This window comes from Mustelus asterias, chromosome 6 (assembly GCF_964213995.1).
Source record: "Mustelus asterias chromosome 6, sMusAst1.hap1.1, whole genome shotgun sequence".
NCBI classification, from domain to species: Eukaryota; Metazoa; Chordata; class Chondrichthyes; order Carcharhiniformes; family Triakidae; genus Mustelus; species Mustelus asterias.
The window spans coordinates 55,321,069-55,339,556 of record NC_135806.1 but is presented as its reverse complement, the minus strand read 5'-3'; the positions used below and the strand labels follow the sequence as shown (position 1 = coordinate 55,339,556).

Below are 18,488 nucleotides of genomic sequence, written 5' to 3'. Positions count from 1 at the left end.
GTTCATTCTCCAGAAACCGGTCCAAAGCTCTTCTCAGCTCCCACTGGCTTACCTCCTTTGCTCTTTTCTAGCCAGATAACTTCTAATCCCTGAATTGACTTTCATTCATTCCATCTTGGAATTAAATAGACAATTGAAAGTATTCCCCTTCATAAAACCTGTAATTCCTAACACCTCCCTGGGATTTGGAGACTAACAGTCTAACCATCGTCAGTGTAACTGCCCTGGTCATTGTTTACAGTTGCGAATACCTTGTATCTTCTTAGTAAAAAAATCCTGGGCCCTCTTTTCATTATTAACATCCCAGGTTTGTTGTTAGACAAGAATTCAGAGCAGTTCACATAACCCCCTTCATTCCTTAATCTTACCCTAAATTAAGAGGCAGTCCCAAAACATAGCAATCTTACTACCTTCATATTTGTAACACATAGCAATTGGTTGTATATTCGTTGAAAGTCAGCCCTCATTCACTGATCTCTTTGCATATTGACCGCATCTTATAATGTTTTGCAGAATCTCAGGATTCTGTTTTGGGTCAGGAAGCCAAACAGGCCCTCCTTCTAGTTGTTCATTCCAGAAGGCAACCTTTTTTAAAAATACATCCATGGGATGTAAACATCACTGGCTGGGCTAGCATTTGTTACCCATCCATAATTGCTGTTGAATGGCTTGTTTGGCCATTTCGAAGGGCATTTAAGCGCCAACCACATTGCTGTGGATTTGGAGTCACATGTTAGGCCAATCCATGTGAGGATGATAGATTCCCTAACCCAATAAGATTTTACAACAATGGTTTCATGGTCATCATTAGACTTTTAATTCCAGATTTAAAAAAAATTGAATTCAAATTTCACGATCTGCCATCATGGTATTCGAACCTGGATCCCCAGAGCTTTACCCTGGGTATCTGGATAACTAGTCCAGTGATAATATCAATACGCCACAATCTCCCCCACCTCAGCCTAGCCCTGGGCTTGTCCAACAAATTAGGGAGAGTGGGTTTAATGACGTGAGCATTTTATTGGGGAACAGCTTATACAGTTCCATCATCCACCTCCACCGAGGCTCTACGACATCCCTTACAGGGATTATAGTATGTTACAGAGAAGTTCATCTTCCCATACTGCAGCATCCACAGAAATGGAGAATAGCCACTCTCAAGGTCTCCTGCTATTACCTAGAGGCCTTAGAAAAGTGAGCTCTCCCAAAGATCAGAGGAAAGGAACAACCTCTCCAACCAAGTAAGTATAAATGAAAGTGGCTGAGAAAATGAGAACAGCGTGTCCTCTCCAACCTGGAGACTGTGTACCATGGGAATCCAAGACCTCACAAGGACATGACAAGTGAGTGGCATAGCATCTTTAGCTGCCAAGTTCCACATTCTGACTTTCAAAGCATTTTCCTACACAGCACTCCACCAGATAGCTCAACTCGCTCCTCCCCTTCCATACATCTCACATCTCCATCTGAACAGTCAACACACGCACTCACCCTCACCCTGTTTCCCTCATGCCTCAGACTTGCCCTCCACAATGGGCACCTTCATTGCACTGTAGCCATTACAACCATTCACACCTCCCTGCTTTCGCTCCTTATAGAAGAGAGAAGGGCCTCCAATGACAGGCACCTTGTCGGTCACTGCCAATGAATGCCTGCCTAACCTGCTGGGAAGGCTTTCTAACACCATGAACATGCAGGTGTTAGTTGTAACCTACTGTGACAGACCCTATCCTCCTGAGGCATTGGTTTTCACGATGTGGGTCTTCTGCCTTCGACCCTCTGCTGGGGGGTCTCACCTTCTTCCAGCATCTTGTTGACCATCAGCTTTCCCATTTGGAAAGGCCTGTTGCTGCTTCTGGTGTTGTTCCTGCTGCTATTGGAGCATTTAGCTGTGGTAAATTGTTGTCCCAGAGCCTCAGTGGAGGTGGATGATGTAACTGTATAAGCTGTTCCCATGTCACCATTAAGGCTGGTAGATAATAGGTGAAGTGTCGTTCAGGTGAAGTGTCTTCCAATGAACTGGCAATGCCCTGATATGCATTGATGGGACTCTCTGACTGAAGAAGTACTTTTCAAAGCAGCCACTCATCTGGCCATACCTGCATATCCCCAGTGTAACTGATCAAAGCCTTCATACCTTGTCAGTTGCACTGAGGAAGTCCATCTCCCTGTGCCTTTTCAAACCTGCCAAATTGAGCAGATGGTGTAGGATCAGTCCCTTCTTGAAAAAGAAAAGATCTATGCGAAGAAAGCTCTTTTAATTTTCTGCTTAACCACTTTAATTCCCTTCCTATTAATCTCCTCATCACATATGAACGCAAAGCCAGCTTGTGAGGCAGTACTCAGCTTTTGCACAGAGGTTGTTCACTGAACACCTGCACTGCCACTCTGGCATCCATGTGAAGCATGCTGCATACAGACGCAACCTTCCAGTCCCTTCCATCTTCTTAATTCCAAGGGTACGATTTTCACCCATTCTGATCTTCTACTTTCCCAGTATGATAGACTGGCCCTCAAGACAGCAGCACATGTCAGGCCTTCAGTGACTTTTCCATTAGAGATCCTCACCAGTTGAAGGCGTAGACAAGTTATCCGGGGGGGCATCTTCCTTAGATTCGGCCAGCATTAACAGCATGTCAGGAGGCAAGAGACCACCTCACTCCCATAACCAGCATGAGAAGCCAATCACACTGAACAATCTGTCTTTCAGGTGGAGCCACGAGCATAGATGCCCATAGGGAATGCTCCCGAATAATCAAATGTCGAGAAAAAATTACTTTGAACCCTGCCAGAGACTAGGCAGCTCTAGCCTAGTGAGCATTAGAAAATGAATGTGGTCAGTAAACAGGACCAAAATGATTAATTATAGGATTGAAATAGATACTGCGCTGAACATTATGCCTATGCAATTAAAAAAGATTATTGTGGGTCTTACTGTAGGAAATTAAAAAATCAAATGTGCCTGGTAAAAAGGGCAGCATTCCAATTCTGAACATAATAAATGGAATACAAAGGATAATTAAACAGAGTGGGAGCATTTTTATCATGCTACCTTGTTCAATTAAAAAGTCAATTAAAGGGAAAATACAGGTTTTCTTAACAGCTTAGAAAGTATAGCTACTTTTAACATGTGTTTTTATATATACATATATCAATCATGTTTTTGTTACAGAGATACAAATTAAAATTATTTACAAGGCAAATTAAAAAATATTTCCTGCAAAAAATAGACCTTCAAATAGAATGTACTAATAAAACATAATTGCTATTAAAATTAATGCTCTAAAATTATGTGCTGAAAAAGTGATCATGTTGGATTCCCATAGACATATAGTAAACTGTTCAAATCACAAACAATGGCTCATAATTTTATCTTGAATGACAAAATTTGGTTGTAAATTTGTTCTGTCATTGAAATGCAAGATTTCACAGAAGGATCCAGGAAATACAATGGCTCCGTTATTATTGTGGGATTAAATGCTTCTTGCACCAAATTTATTTTTTTCCTCTTGAAGGTTCCAGTCATCTCCATGGATTCCTAAGTTGTGATGAAACAAATACAATTAGTTTTAAGTTAAGCATTTCTGGAGGGAAGTCTCAGAAATTATTTTCTACTAATATATGTTTTTTGCTCTGGTAATGCATTAGTCTCATTGTCTTCTTGATCAAAGCCATCAACATTCTGACCTATACTTTCATACATACTTAGGACATGCGCCAAAAATAGGATCTAGTCCATTTTAAATCTGAATTTAAGAATGTAAATGAAAATGCCACTTACTTATGACAGAATATATTTAACAACTACATCTAAACTTCCTTATTCCTGATGGAATAACAAATATTGGCAAAGGATTACCATGTGGAAGGGTGGTAGAGATAAATCAGTGCGAGGAAGTGATTGGGTGTGTAGTTGATGTAATTTATATGGATTTCAGCAAAGCCTTTGACAAGGTCCCACGTGGAGACTTGTAAAGAAGGTAAAAAAAAGCACATGGTATCCAGGGTAATTTGGCAAGTTAGATCCAAAACTGGCTTAGTGGTGGGAGACAGAGGGTGATAGTAGAAGGCTGTTTGTGTGACTGGAGGCCAGTGTCCAGTGGCGTACCACAGGGACTGGTGCTAGGTCACTTATTGGCTGTGATAGATATAAATGATATAGGATCAAGCTACTGAGTTGGATGATCAGCCATGATCATAATGAGTGGTGGAGCAAGCTCAAAGGGCCAAATGGCCTACTCCTGTTTCTATTTTCCATGTTTCTATGTCCAGTGTCAGGCTATATAATTGACTCTTAATGTCACGTGCAGTGCACTAGCAGCAAAAACAATTATCCCTGCTTCCTTCCTTAAACAAGAAAACAACATTGGCTATTCTCCAGTCCACTGGAACCGCACCTGTGGTTAACGAGGATGTGAAGATATCTGTTACGGCCCCAGATGTTTCTCCTCTTGCCTCCCACAGTAACCTGGGATAGATCCCATCTGGCCCTGGGGACTTGTCTGCCTTAATGCAATTTAGTAAACCCAACACTTCCTCCTTCGATATATTAACATTCTCTAGAGTGTTCACACGTATCCCTGAACTCAACATCCATTATGTCTTTCTCTTTAGTGAACACCGATTTAAAGTACTCATAAAGGATCTCACCACTTCCTGTGGCTCCACACATAACTTCGCTCCATTGTCCTTGAGTGGGCCTACTCTTTCTCTTGCTACCCTCTTGCTCCTAATATATGCATAAAAAGTTTTGGGATTTGACCCTGTTTGCTAAAGACATTTCATGGCCCCTTTTAGCCCTCCAAATTTCACATTTATGTTCCTTCCTACTTTCACAATACTCCTCAAAGGCTCCCTCAGTTTTTAGATGCCTAGACCTATCGTATGCTTCCTTTCTCTATTTGACTAAGCTTACAATTTCCCTTGTCATCCATGGTTCCCGAATCTTGCCATTTCTATCGTGACATGCCTGACCCGTAGTTCAAACAACTGGCCTTTAAAAGCCTCCGACATGCCGGATGTGGATTTTCCCTCAATTAGCCACTCCCAATCCACATTCCCCAGTTCCTGTCTAATTTGAATGTAGGTGGCCCTCACCCAATTAAACATCCTCACCAGAGGGCCACTCTTGTCCTTATCCATGTTAATCTTAAAATCTGTGTGTAATTGTTAAACTGAGGAGGGAGTAAAGGAATATTGTATCATAATGTGATTATTTCATATTTTAAAAATGTTTTTTCCTCATTGTTAAAACTAGCTAGTGGTCCTGTAATTCTGTTCTTCTATGTTTTACAAAAAAAAGGTAAAAGTTATTCTTTTGAGATTCCATTCTGGAATCTCCCCGTCCAGTTATAACGACTGGGATTGTAACAACTAGAACCCCCAAATCCCTCTGCACCTTGGAATTCTGCAGCCATTCTCCATTTATGTAATACCTTGTTTTTTTATTCTTCCTGTCAAAGTGAACAACATTTCCACATTATATATCATCTGCCAAATTTTGCCCTCGCACTCAACCTATCTATCTGCGTCTGAAACCTCCTTATGTCCTCTTCCATATTCTTCCGACCATCTTTGTGTCATCTGCAAATTCAGCTGCCATGCCTTTGCTCCCCTTGTCTAGGACATTGATATAGATTGTATAAAGTTGAGCTAATGAATTAATAGAGCAACAATCATGATCAGATACAGCTATTTCAATATATTTGACTATGACTTGACTATGTGTAATAATGGAAAATATATTATTGCGAAACACTCCCATCAGTGGTGGTCTTGCTTGGCTCCTAAATATTTTTCTGCACTTGATCGGAGTGCTCTTTAAGCTTTCATTTTTAATAGAATGTCATATTTTTGAACTGAAGATGATAGTTTACCTGTGCAACTTTGCTCTGGCAAAGTATGCCATATTCATGTTTACCAAGTCCAACTACCTCTTTAATAAGAACTTAAACTTCATAAATGTGTTAAATTGATTAAAGAAATTGTAAATATTGACCTGGATCCTTATAAAGCGTGGGTAGGCATAGCTCGGCAGATATTTCACAACATGACTGTATAATTCTTTTCCATCAAACTCTTGAACTGGTTTCAGGATGATAGCTGCCATTCCTATCCGACCTTCATACCCTGGGCACAAAACATAAAAATGCTTAATTAAAATTTGTCTGACAAAGTTAGAAATTGAAATAAATATACATTAAGCGTTGCTTCATATAGATTTATTACACAAATAATGAGTTGCTCAAATTTCAGTTGTTGTAAACATAAACACAGTGCATTTAATTATCTTTGAAACAATTCCCATTCATAAATAAGAAAGTAATCATATTCCTCAAAGCTTTTGGATGCACGTTTCTTGTATAAACCTCTTTTAATTCTTTCTCATCCCCCATTAAGATGTTATGAACTACCTAACTAACAGGAAACAGTGGGGCAGGATAAATGGTTGGCCAACTGTAACTGAGGAGGTACCACAAGGATCAATGCCATGCCTCAACTTATTTACAAACTATGTTAATGATTCAGATGATGGCAGCAAGTGTACTGTAGCTAAATTTGCTGATGGTAGGTAGGAAATATGTCATGAGGAGGATACAAAAAGTTTGCAATTGGATATTTCTAGGTTATGTGAGTGAGCAAAAACTTTGCAGGTGGAGAATAAATGTGGGAAAACGTGAAGTTGTACATTTGGGTGGGAAGAACAGAAAGGCAGAATATTATTTGAATGGAGAGAGACTGCAGAATGCTGTGGTATAGAAAGATTTTGGTGGCTTCGTACACAAGTCACAAAAATGTTCACATGCAGAAACTACGAAGACAAATGGAATGTTTGTCTTTAACAAAGGGAAATGGAGCATAGAAGTTGGGGAGTCTTGTTACAATTGTGCTGGGTATTGATGAGGCTACATCTGGAGCACTACATATGGTTTTTGTCTCCTTATTACTTGTTTGGGAAACAGTTCAGAGAAGGTACGCTAGGTTTATTCCTTCGCTTTTATTCTTTCATGGGTGTGGGCATTGCTGGCAAGGCCGATATCTATTGCTTATTCCTAATTGCCCTTGAGACAGTGGTGGAGGGCCCCTTTCCTGAACCACCACAGTCCATCTGGTGAAAGTACACCCACAGTGTTGTTAGGAAAGGAGTTCCAGGATTTTGATCCAGCAACAGTGAAGGAATGTTGATCCAGTTCCAAGTCAGGATGGCGTGTGGCTGGACGGGAACGTTCAGCTTGTGATGTTACCTTGTGTTTGTTGCCCTTTTTCTTCTAGGTGGTAGAGATTGAAGGTTTGGAAGGTGCTGTTGAAGGAAGCGTGGTGAGTTGCTGCACTGCATCTTGTATATAGTACACACTGCTGCCACTATGCATCGGTGGTAAAGGGAGTGAATATTTAATGGGATGCTGATAAAGCAGGCTGCTTTGACATGATAGTGTCGAGCTTCTTGAATAATGTTAAAGCTGCAATCATCCAGGCAAGTGGAGAGTATTTCATCACACTTCTGACTTGTGCCTTGTCGTTGGTGGAGAGGATTTGAGGAGACAGGAGGTGAATTACACGACATAGAATTCCGAGCCTCTGACATGCTCATATAGTCTCATATAGTATATGGCTGACCCAGTTCAGATTCTGGTCAATGGTAACCCCGAAGATGTTACTAGTGATACAGCGATGGTAATGCCAATGAATGTTAAGGGGAGGCGGTTCGGTTTTCTTTTGTTGGAGATCTTTGCCTGGCACTTAAGGGAAGGGGGTGCCACTTATCAGCCCTAGCCTAAATGTTGTCCAGGATTCTTTCCTCATATAGATAAGGACTGGTTCAGTATCTGAAAAGTTGCAAATGGTGCAACATTGTGCAATTCCAACATCCCAACTTATGATCTTATGATGGGGGAGGTCATTGATGAAGCAGCTGCAGACAGTTGGGCCTCGGACCCTACCCTGAGGAAGTCCTGCCATGGTGTGCTGGGACTAAGATTGACTGTATCCAATAACCACAGCCTTCTTTGTGACTCCAACCAGAGAACTTTCCCTAATTCCTATTGACTATAATTTTGTTAATGTTCCTTGATCCTACATGTGGTCAAATGCTGCCTGATGCCCAGGTCAGTGTCAGTTAGAGTATCATTGCTGTGCAAATGCCATTTGATTGCACTGACATTGACACATTCCATCACTTTGCTAATGATCAAGTGTAGACTTATGGGGTGGTAACTGACCAGGCTGGATTTCTCCTGCTTTTCATGGACAGTCATGATGTGGAGATGCCGGCATTGGACTGGGGTAAACACAGTAAGAAGTTTAACAACACCAGGTTAAAGTCCAACAGGTTTATTTGGTAGCAAAAGCCACACAAGCTTTCGGAGCTCCAAGCCCCTTCTTCAGGTGAGTGGGAATTCTGTTCACAAACAGGGCATATAAAGACACAGACTCTATTTACATGAATAATGGTTGGAATGCGAATACTTACAGCTTGATTAGCCGTAAGTATTCACATTCCAACCATTATTCATGTAAATTGAGTCTGTGTCTTTATATGCCCTGTTTGTGAACAGAATTCCCACTCACCTGAAGAAGGGGCTTGGAGCTCCGAAAGCTTGTGTGGCTTTTGCTACCAAATAAACCTGTTGGACTTTAACCTGGTGTTGTTAAACTTCTTTCATGGACAGGCCATACCTCGGCAATTTTCCATATTGTCAGGTAGATGCCACTGATGTTGTTGTAGGGGAACAGTTCAATTAGGGGTGCAGTAGTCTGGAGCACAAGTCTGCCAGGTTGTTGTCAGGGTCCATAGCCTTTGTATTATCCTGGGATAAAAGGATTGTCTTCGTTGGAAAGGTTGAGCCTAGACTCACTGGATTTTAGAAGAATTAGAAGAGAGCTTATTGAAATATCTAAGATTCCAAGAGGACCTAGCAGGTTAGATGCTGAGAAGATTTTTCCCTTCAAGGGGGAATCTAGAACTAGGGGGCACAGTTTAAAAATAAGGGGTCTCCCATTTAAGATGGTGAAGAGGAGGAATTTCTTCTTAGGGGGTTGTTAATCTTTGGTATTCACCAGTACTTTACAGAGAGCAATAGAGGCTGGGTCATTAACTATATTCAGGGTTCAAGTTAGGCAAAATTTTAATTTATCAGGGAGTCAGACGATTGGGGAGAGGTAGGAAAGTAGAGTTAATGCAGATTAGCTATGCTCTTACTGACGGACGGAACAAAACTCAAGGGACCAAATGGCCTCCTCCTGTTCTAATTTCTTATGTATTTATATGTCATAAGTATTGATTTCCTGACTTGCCCAAGTGCTTCTTACCCACTCATTTTCAGATGCCTCTACTAGTTTTCCTACTGAATTAGAAGCTTCCTGTTAAAGATTCAGCCCGGTTTTCTAAAGAATGTGTAATTTTTGCCCTGCATGTAAGACGAATTTCTCAAGATTATTAAGATTGCCTTTGCCCCTCAGTGATCTTAATGACACTTTGCTCAAACACATGAAGGTGAAGATGGGCTGATTTCAGGATAACAGCCAAAATTAGATCAAAAAACAGGAAAAAATTAGTATGAACAATACTGATGAGGAAGAAAAGAAAAAATGTGAAAACAATGAACATGGTTGGACCAAAGGTCCTGTTTCCATGTTGTAAAGGTAGATGCAATCCTATGCACCAGAATTAAGAAAGATTGAAACAAAAACAGAAAATGCCGGAAAATCTCAGCAGCTCTGACACAATAGAGCTAATGAGTCTGGATGTCCATTCAGATTCTAGCATCTGCCATAATTTGCTTTTAAGAAAGATTGAATTTAGAGAACAAAGTCAAACATTAAAAATGAGTAAAAATGTAATGATAGAGAGGAAAAGATGAGCAATACAATATTGAGAATAATGAGAGAAAAATCAGAAAAGTAGTATTAAACTCCAGGCCAGGTTACTTCAACTCTCCTCTCAACAGCCTCTCATTTTCACTTGCCATTTTCCCAGGATTCCTGTGAATGAACCTCAATGAAATTCAACCCCGCGTTCTCCAAAATTTTCTCCACACCCCCCTGGAGTTCTATTCATTCTGTGCTTTCAAAACCCTTCAAAAGGTTCTCCACAACTGTGCAATGGGCTCCCAACTTTCAATTTCTGTTTCAGCTCTTGCCTGGTGCTCATCTTTCTTGCACCCATTATATGCTTGAGAAATGTGGCATAATTAGATAATGTGCAAGCCAGACACAAATGCCATAATTAGAAGACCAACTCATTTTTTTAAAGTCTAAAATTAATGAAAGGCTGCTATTACACAGCCATTCTTCACCTTCGATGGCTACTCCATAGACATTGGCTTCTTCTACAAAGTCCAGCATTCCGATAATTTCAGCCACCTCTGTGGTTGCAACATTTTCCCCTTTCCATCTAAAAACAAAAACATTTAGACCAATGGTTATATCACCAACATGGGAAAGGTTTACGTACTTACTCTTAAAGAGAACAGTTTCATGGCTGATGCTTGTTTTCTGGTTGAAGTACTGAGCATGCATTTAAAGTAGTTATGTTTCTGTAAATTGTGAGTATGTATAATTCTTTAAAGGCAGAGCTTGGCTCAGTAGAAATAAGGTGCTTTCTGACTGAAGCATTTAAGCTAATTTCTCCCTTGTGTAATAAAAATAGTTAGAACCCATTTTCTAATCTGTCGGCAGGTGACACCTGATGTGGCCTTTCGGTCTGGCATAGAGCACTCAGTAAGTATGCTGCTGCTATTAAAGGTGCCTGCATGGGTACTTTTGTTGTTCACTAAACATCACATCAATTCTGTTTGCAGTGAAGTCCATACAAGTCAGAATCAATACTGCTGACACCTAATAGCTTAGCTAAAGTAAAATCACAAATTAATTTGAAATCAACAATTTGATCTTGAGGATTTCAAGAGAAAATCAGAAACATTTGCCACCTTGGATTCAAATGAACCCCATTTTTCATCCTCAATGGAATAAAGGATGGAGGGGTTTCACGTTTAATATTGCTTACCTAAAGGTGTCCCCAATCCGATCACGGAAGTAAATAAAGCCATCCTGGCTCTCAGACATCAGATCCCCAGTGTTGAAATACAGGTCCCCCTTTTTAAAAACATCTTCCAGTAGCTTCTGTTGTGAAAACTTCTTGCTTCCAGCATAACCACTGAACGGGTTCCATTTAGTCACTGGAGATATGAGGAGGCCAGTCTCACCTACCGTAGGAGGAGAATAGACTGATAATACCAGTTTACAAAATAACATAATAACTATGCAGCCAAAATTTGGGCTATAATGGACAACATTGTGCCTGCACTGTGCACAATCCAAACTCCCACTGTGTTTGGTCTTCACGTGGTAAATAAGAAAGAGAGAACTTGTATTGGTATACAGCCTTTCACAACCTCAGGATGTCCCAAAGTGCTTCACATCCAATTAGGTTTGTTTTCAGTGTAGTTGCTGTTGTAATGTAGAAAATATGGCAACTTATTTAGACGCAGTGAGGACCCACAGATGGAAAAAGAAAAGACTGTCCATTAATAATGGTACATTTACAAAGTACTGACTGACAGGACTCTGAGTGTAACTTTTACATTACAAAACATGACAATAACCTGAACTGATGAACACTAAGAATCACTTAAGACACATCCTTTAAAATCAATTGAGATCCTATAACAATACTGATTATTTTTATTTAATAAAATATCAGGTAAGAATAGATAATTCTCATGAACAAATATTCTTTACGGATTAGCTTGATATAGCAACAAGGTGAGGTTGTGGCTTAGTGCCAATGTCACTGGACCACCTGGCATCAACCTCAGAACCAAAAAACAACAATGGCAAACCTAATCCTATTGACTCTGCAAAGTCCTCCTTACTAACACCTAGGGGGCTTATGCCAAAATTGCGAGAGTTGTCCCACAGACTAGTCAAGTAACAGCCTGACTTATTCAAAGTCATAGAATGATCCAATGTTCCAGAGACCACCATCACCATCCCAGGGAATGTCTTATCCCATCGCAGGACATACCCACCAGAGGTAATGGCACAGTGGTATACAGTGGGGAGGGAACAGCGCTGGAAGTCCTCAACTTTGGTTCTGGACTCTATAAAGTCTCATGGTACCAGCGTCCATCACCAAGAGCGGCTCAGTGGTACCACTATGGACTAAGTTGGCTGAGTCTCAAAGGACATAGCTGCTATACTTGATCTGTGGCAGATGGTGAGGGAACCAATGAGGGAAAAATATCCTTGATATTATCCTCACCAACCTGCTTGCCACAGATACATCTGCTCACCAGAGTATTGGCAGGAGTGACACCTCACAATCCTTGTGGAGACAAAGTCCCATCATTCACCGTAATCTCCGGCATTACTACCATGTAAATGGGATAGATTTTGAACAGATCTAGCAACTCAAGACTAGACATCCATGAGACACGGTGGTCCATCGGCAGCAGTAAAATTGTATTCAAGCATTATCTGTAACCTCATGGCCCAGCATATCTCCCACTCTACCATCACCTTCAATCCAGGGGAGCAACTCTGGTTCAATGAAGAGTACAGGAAGGCATGCCAGAGCAGTACTGAACATACCTAAAAATGAAGTGGCTCCTTCTTGAAGCTACAAAACAGGACTAATTGCATGCCAAAAGCAGAAGCAGCTAACTGATCCCACAACCAACAGATCAGGTCTATGCTTTGCAATCCTGTCAAATTCAGCCATGAATGTTGGTGGACAATTAAACAACTAACTGGAAGAGGAAGCTCCACAAATATCCCCATGTTCAATCACTGGGGAGCCAGCACATCAGTGCAAAAGACAAGGCTGAGGCATTTGCATTCATCTTCAGTCAGAAGTGTCATGTGAATAAGCCTTCTCCTGAGGTCTCCAGCATCACAGATGCCAGTTTTCAACCAATTCAATTCCATTCGACATCAAGAAATGGCTGAAGGCACAGATCCTGCAAAGACTATGGGTTCTGACAACATTTTGGCAATACTACTAAAGACTTGTGTTCCAGAACTAGCCATACCCCAAGCCAAGCTGTTCCAGTACAGGGACAGCACTGGCATCTAACTAACAATGTGGAACATTGCCCAGGTATGTCCTGTCCACAAAAAACAGGACAAATCCAATTCAGCCAATTACTGCCCCATCAGTCTGCTCTCGATCATCAGCAAAATAATAGAAGGGGTCATCAAGAGTGTAATCAAGCAACAGTTATTCAATAATAACCTGTTCACCAATGCTCAGTTTGGATTCCGCCAGGGCCATTGAGCTCCTGACCTCATTACAGCACTGGTCCAGACATGAACAAAAGAGCTGAACTCAACAGGGCAGGTGACAGTGATTGCCCTTGATATCAAGGTAACATTTGAACGAGTGTGTCGTCAAGGTGGACCTGGCAAAATTGAACTCAATGGGAATCAGGGAGAAAACACTCTCTATTGTTGGAGTCATATCTAGTCCAAAGGAAGGTGATTATGATTGTTGGAGGTTAGTCATCTCAGTCTCACGACATCGCCACCGGAGTTCCTCAGAGCAGTGCCCAAGGCATAACCATCTTCAGCTCCTTCATCATTAGCCTTCCCTCCATTATAAGGTCAGACAGGGGAGGTGTTTGCTGATGATTTCACAGGGTTCAGCACCTTCTCAGATACTGAAGCAGTTCATACCCAAATGTTGTGGACAGTTAACTAATTAACAAGGGGTGGTGGCTCCATGAACATTCCTATGGTCAATGATGGTAGAGCTCACAAAGTATAAAAGGTAAGGCTGAAGCATTTGCAACCACTTTCAGCCGGAAATGCCAAGTGGATGATCGCTCAACTTCCTCGTGAAGTTCCCATAGCAGAATCCTGTCTTCAGCCAATTGATCCACTGTGCCTGATACCAATGAATGCATTGGATACAACAAAAGGCTTTGGGCCATAACAAAGCAGCTACAGTGCTAAAGTGATGCAGAACTAGCTGCACATCTGGTCAGAATTCTGGAGGCTGAAATTCAGTTAGTCCCATTTTTGGGGCACTTGAGTCACAATATCCTACATGTCCAAGGTGGGAAAGATGCAAACTTCTTGCAGCCACCTCACCTGAATGATTGCAGCATTAACTCAAGTGACTTGCACGCTGCAGTCCACACCTGAACATTGCCTATTGGAACCCGCACGCAGTAGAATGATGCAGCAGTATTTTTTATGGACCACTGGTAGAGTCAGCCTGAAATATCTTAGGAAGGCTATATCTTAGGAAGCTCCTGAAATGTAAATCATTGCACAGTGAATACCAGGGCAGACAGAGGGATCCACAGTGATGCATTCAGCACTGGAGGCAGTGGTGGTGCAGTGGACAAGAAGCAGTGGCACCTTTGGTATGTAAGTGGCCAGAAGACCCTCAAAGACCACCCTCGGAAGGAAGTGGGAGCAAGTTGTCAAGAATTTCAACTCCCAGAGCCTGGAACTGATGACCTGGCAGTAATGCCACAAGAGGTCTCATGATTTCATGTGAGTAGTCAACATTAGGTCTTCACATGACATCTACCCATCACACTGTCAGCCTCTCATGCTGCTCAGTGTACCACATTCTCATCGCTAACCCAGCAGCACTCCCCTGGCAGACAATACCCATGCCTAACATCTGGATACTCCATCTCTGTTTCACCCACCAAGGCTATAAGTCTTAAACCCACCTCTCATTGCTTTCATATACCGCCAGCTTTCAGGTATGGCAGGTATGTAGTGCAAACGCAGTGCAATATAATCACTGATTATATTCTGGGACCCTTGCTGTTTGTTTCTGGGACCCTTGCTGTTTGTCATTTTCATAAATGACCTGGATGAGGAAGCGGAGGGATGGGTTGGTAAGTTTGCCGACGACACAAAGGTTGGTGGGATTGTGGATAGTCTGGAGGGATGTCAGAAGTTACAGAGGGACATAGATAGGATGCAAGACTGGGCGGGCAAGTGGCAGATGGACTTCAACCCAGATAAATGCGTCGTGGTCCATTTTGGCAGGTCAAATGGGATGAAGGAGTACAATATAAAGGGAAAGACTCTTAGTACTGTAGAGGATCAGAAGGACCTTGGGGTCCGGGTCCATAGGACTCTGAAATCAGCCCCGCAGGTGGAGGAGGTGGTTAAGAAGGCGTATGGTGTGCTGGCCTTTATCAATCGAGGGATTGAGTTTAGGAGTCCGGGGATAATGATGCAGCTATATAAGACCCTCGTCAGACCCCACTTGGAGTACTGTGCTCAGTTCTGGTCGCCTCACTATAGGAAGGATGTGGAAAAGATTGAAAGGGTGCAGAGGAGATTTACAAGGATGTTGCCTGGATTGAGTGGCATGCCTTATGAGGATAGGCTGAGGGAGCTCGGTCTTTTCTCCTTGGAGAGACGAAGGATGAGAGGAGACACAATAGAGGTGTATAAGATGTTGAGAGGCATAGATCGGGTGGACTCTCAGAGGCTTTTTCCCAGGGTGGAAATGTCTGCTATGAGAGAACACAGGTTTAGGGTGCTGGGGGGTAGGTACAGGAGAGATGTTAGGGGTAAGTTTTTCACACAGAGGGTGGTGGGCGAGTGGAATCGGCTGCCGTCAGTGGTGGTGGAGGCGAACTCAATAGGGTCTTTTAAGAGACTCCTGGATGAGTACATGGAGCGTAATAGGATGGAGGGTTATAGGTAGGTCTAGAAGGTAGGGATGTGTTCGGCACAACTTGTGGGCTGAAGGGCCTGTTTGTGCTGTAGGTTTTCTATGTTCTATGATATTGTGTGCTCTCTCTTGCAGGACAAGGTGGAACATAACACAAGGGAGCAGACTAGAATAGGCAGGGAACAAGGGCAGCTGCATCTCCTTAGCCCTACAGAGGACATGGTGACATGGTTCTCTGCATCATGGTGCTGGCTGCGATGGGCCTGTGGCATCCGTCATCGCTGAGAACTGAAGGTGATGACATCGTCCTGCCTTACGCGTCTTCTGAACTCCCAACATGTTCTCAATCTAATATCCAGAATGATGAGCAAGCTGCAGATGGTGTCATTATGGATGTCTTGCTCGTCACCCACACTCCTTCCCTTGCTCCAGTCTTCCCTTTTTGAGTTCCTGCTTTGAGATACCCAGGAACTGTCACCTGCCTGGTTGCAGTAGCTCCAGCAGGAGGAAGAGAGCAACAGCACACAATCCAGCATTAACAACAAGGACCCTTCACTTGATCTAAAACTCACAACTACCAACTCAGATACTGCTACCTACATGTGCCAAGATGTGGAGATGCCGGCGTTGGACTGCGGCAGGCACAGTAAGAAGTCTCACAACACCAGGTTAAAGTCCAACAGGTTTATTTGGTAGCACAAGCATTCGGAGCATTGCTCCTTCATCAGATGAGACTCATACTACCAAATAAACCTGTTGGACTTTAACCTGGTGTTGTGAGACTTCTTACTGTACATATGCCATGTAAGTTAGTATAGAGTTGGGATCAGCAAGCAATGTGGGCAAGAGTGACCTATTGTCAAATGAGGGGTAGTTGATTGTTTGGTTGCTAGCTCACCAGAAGGTGAGGTGGAAAATGAGTACTGTTGCAGAGAACTCAAATGAGGACCTTGATGGGGCAGCATACAGGACAGTACTGAAAGGACATGCACAGCGAGATGCAGAGTGCATGGCTTGGCCTACTAGACAGTCTCCTGCCCATTTCGCACCCCTGCTCCATTTTCCTGTTGGGCTACAGATCCAAAGGTCAATATTTCCCTGAATACTGTAGAAGTCTGTGTGTGAACAGGTCGCCAACTCCTCTGGCAAAAGGCGATGTGGCAAATCCAGGAAATCACCACAACACCCCTAAAAAGACTCCAAGTTTCTCCACACACTTTGCAATAGAAAAAGTTCCAAACATTGGACTTACCTGTAAACAGGATGTCTGACCCTTTAAATAACATTACTGGAGGATCCTTTTTGCAGCCTCCCACTTCTTTTTCCTTCAATAAATAATGCAGATTCTGCCCGCACATTCGTTACCCAAATTTGTTATATTAGCCAGTGCAGCTGTGTGATGTTAGAATAGTGCCAAAACAGAGCATTCCACGAGGAATCGAACTGTGTATGTCATTAATCTCCAGAACACTGCATGTATTGCATAGGACGGGGTTACTTGTAGCAAGGCAATTTCTCATCCTTGAACTCCTCACTTAACTGCACTGTGGATGTACCTATACAACACAAACTGAAGAGGTTCAAGAGGATGGCGTGTCATCACCTCCTCAAGAGCACTTAGGGATCAATAAGAAATACTGCCTTTGCCTGAGCTGCCCACATCCCACATTTAAAAAAAACAGAAACTGCTGGTGAAGCAGGGCTATGATGACTTGGCCTTTGACTGTGTTTTTTAAATGCATTTGCACTTGCATCTTTATGGAGCACTTGGGACATTTTTCTACTTTAATAGCACGGAATAAATTGTTATTATTTTGTAGAATTCCCTCTAAACATACCTTTGCCAACCTTTTCACATCGCCCTTGTTCATTCCTTATAGGTGTCTCCTTTTGAGCATCATATTTCACCAGTTTATATGGTAGAAATGTCTGAAGAATGAAAAGATTTGGAAAGAATTACTTTCAATATAATTACATCTGATGCAAAAGCAAAAATAACTATTCCACAATTGCATAATTGGTTCTGTAGAGTTCATAAAAATCCTCTTAAAAATGGGAATTCAGTCTTGTAAACATTGGATCACCTATTATTGGTATCGCACTCCTCATTCTATGAATGCACCTTCACCAATCACCTTGGGCACTGCATGTTTGAAACCTTTGTGTAATTTTGAAAAGCAGCTCTTCTCTTCCTCTGAAGCGTATAAGCCTTTTTGAACATCATTTTGATTCTGTTGGAGAACAGCGGAGGAGGCTGAGGGGAGACTTAATAGAGGTTTATAAAATGATGAAGGGGATAGATAGAGTGAACGTTCAAAGACTATTTCCTCGGGTGGATGGAGCTATTACAAGGGGGCATAACTATAGGGTTCGTGGTGGGAGATACAGGAAGGATATCAGAGGTAGGTTCTTTGCGCAGAGAGTGGTTGTGGTGTGGAATGGACTGCCTGCAGTGATAGTGGAGTCAGACACTTTAGGAACATTTAAGCAGTTATTGGATAGGCACATGGAGCACACCAGGATGATAGGGAGTGGGATAGTTTGATCTTGGTTTCAGATAAAGCTCGGCACAACATCGTGGGCCGAAGGGCCTGTTCTGTGCTGTACTGTTCTATGTTCTTAACAGAATCTGATCATGTGAATAAGCTTCAACTATAACTAGCTCCAAAACTGAAAGGAAATATTTGAACGTGCTAGATAAACTACATTTAAAGATTGAAAACTCCAGCTTGGGTAAGCCATTTATTGTTCTCCACTTCTGTTCATCCTACATACAAGAGATATCCTAAAGCCACATTAAAAAAAAGAGGCAGAAGTTCTCAACACTGAGGCCAATCAA

General features: G+C 42.1%; 1 protein-coding gene across 1 annotated transcript in view; it reads right to left on the bottom strand.

The window, feature by feature from the left end:
• Positions 1-797: 797 nt before the first annotated feature.
• Positions 798-18,488, bottom strand: part of slc27a6 (solute carrier family 27 member 6) — an 88,027-nt gene continuing 70,336 nt past the window's right edge. Inside the window, exons 6-11 of the mRNA XM_078214344.1 lie at positions 17,488-17,578; positions 11,006-11,204; positions 10,296-10,393; positions 5,999-6,129; positions 1,962-3,538; positions 798-1,054 (exon numbers count right to left, since the gene is read on the bottom strand). Of these exons, the coding sequence (XP_078070470.1) occupies positions 3,362-3,538; positions 5,999-6,129; positions 10,296-10,393; positions 11,006-11,204; positions 17,488-17,578 (696 nt within the window). The 3' untranslated portion in view covers positions 798-1,054; positions 1,962-3,361. The remainder of the gene's footprint in view (positions 1,055-1,961; positions 3,539-5,998; positions 6,130-10,295; positions 10,394-11,005; positions 11,205-17,487; positions 17,579-18,488) is intronic.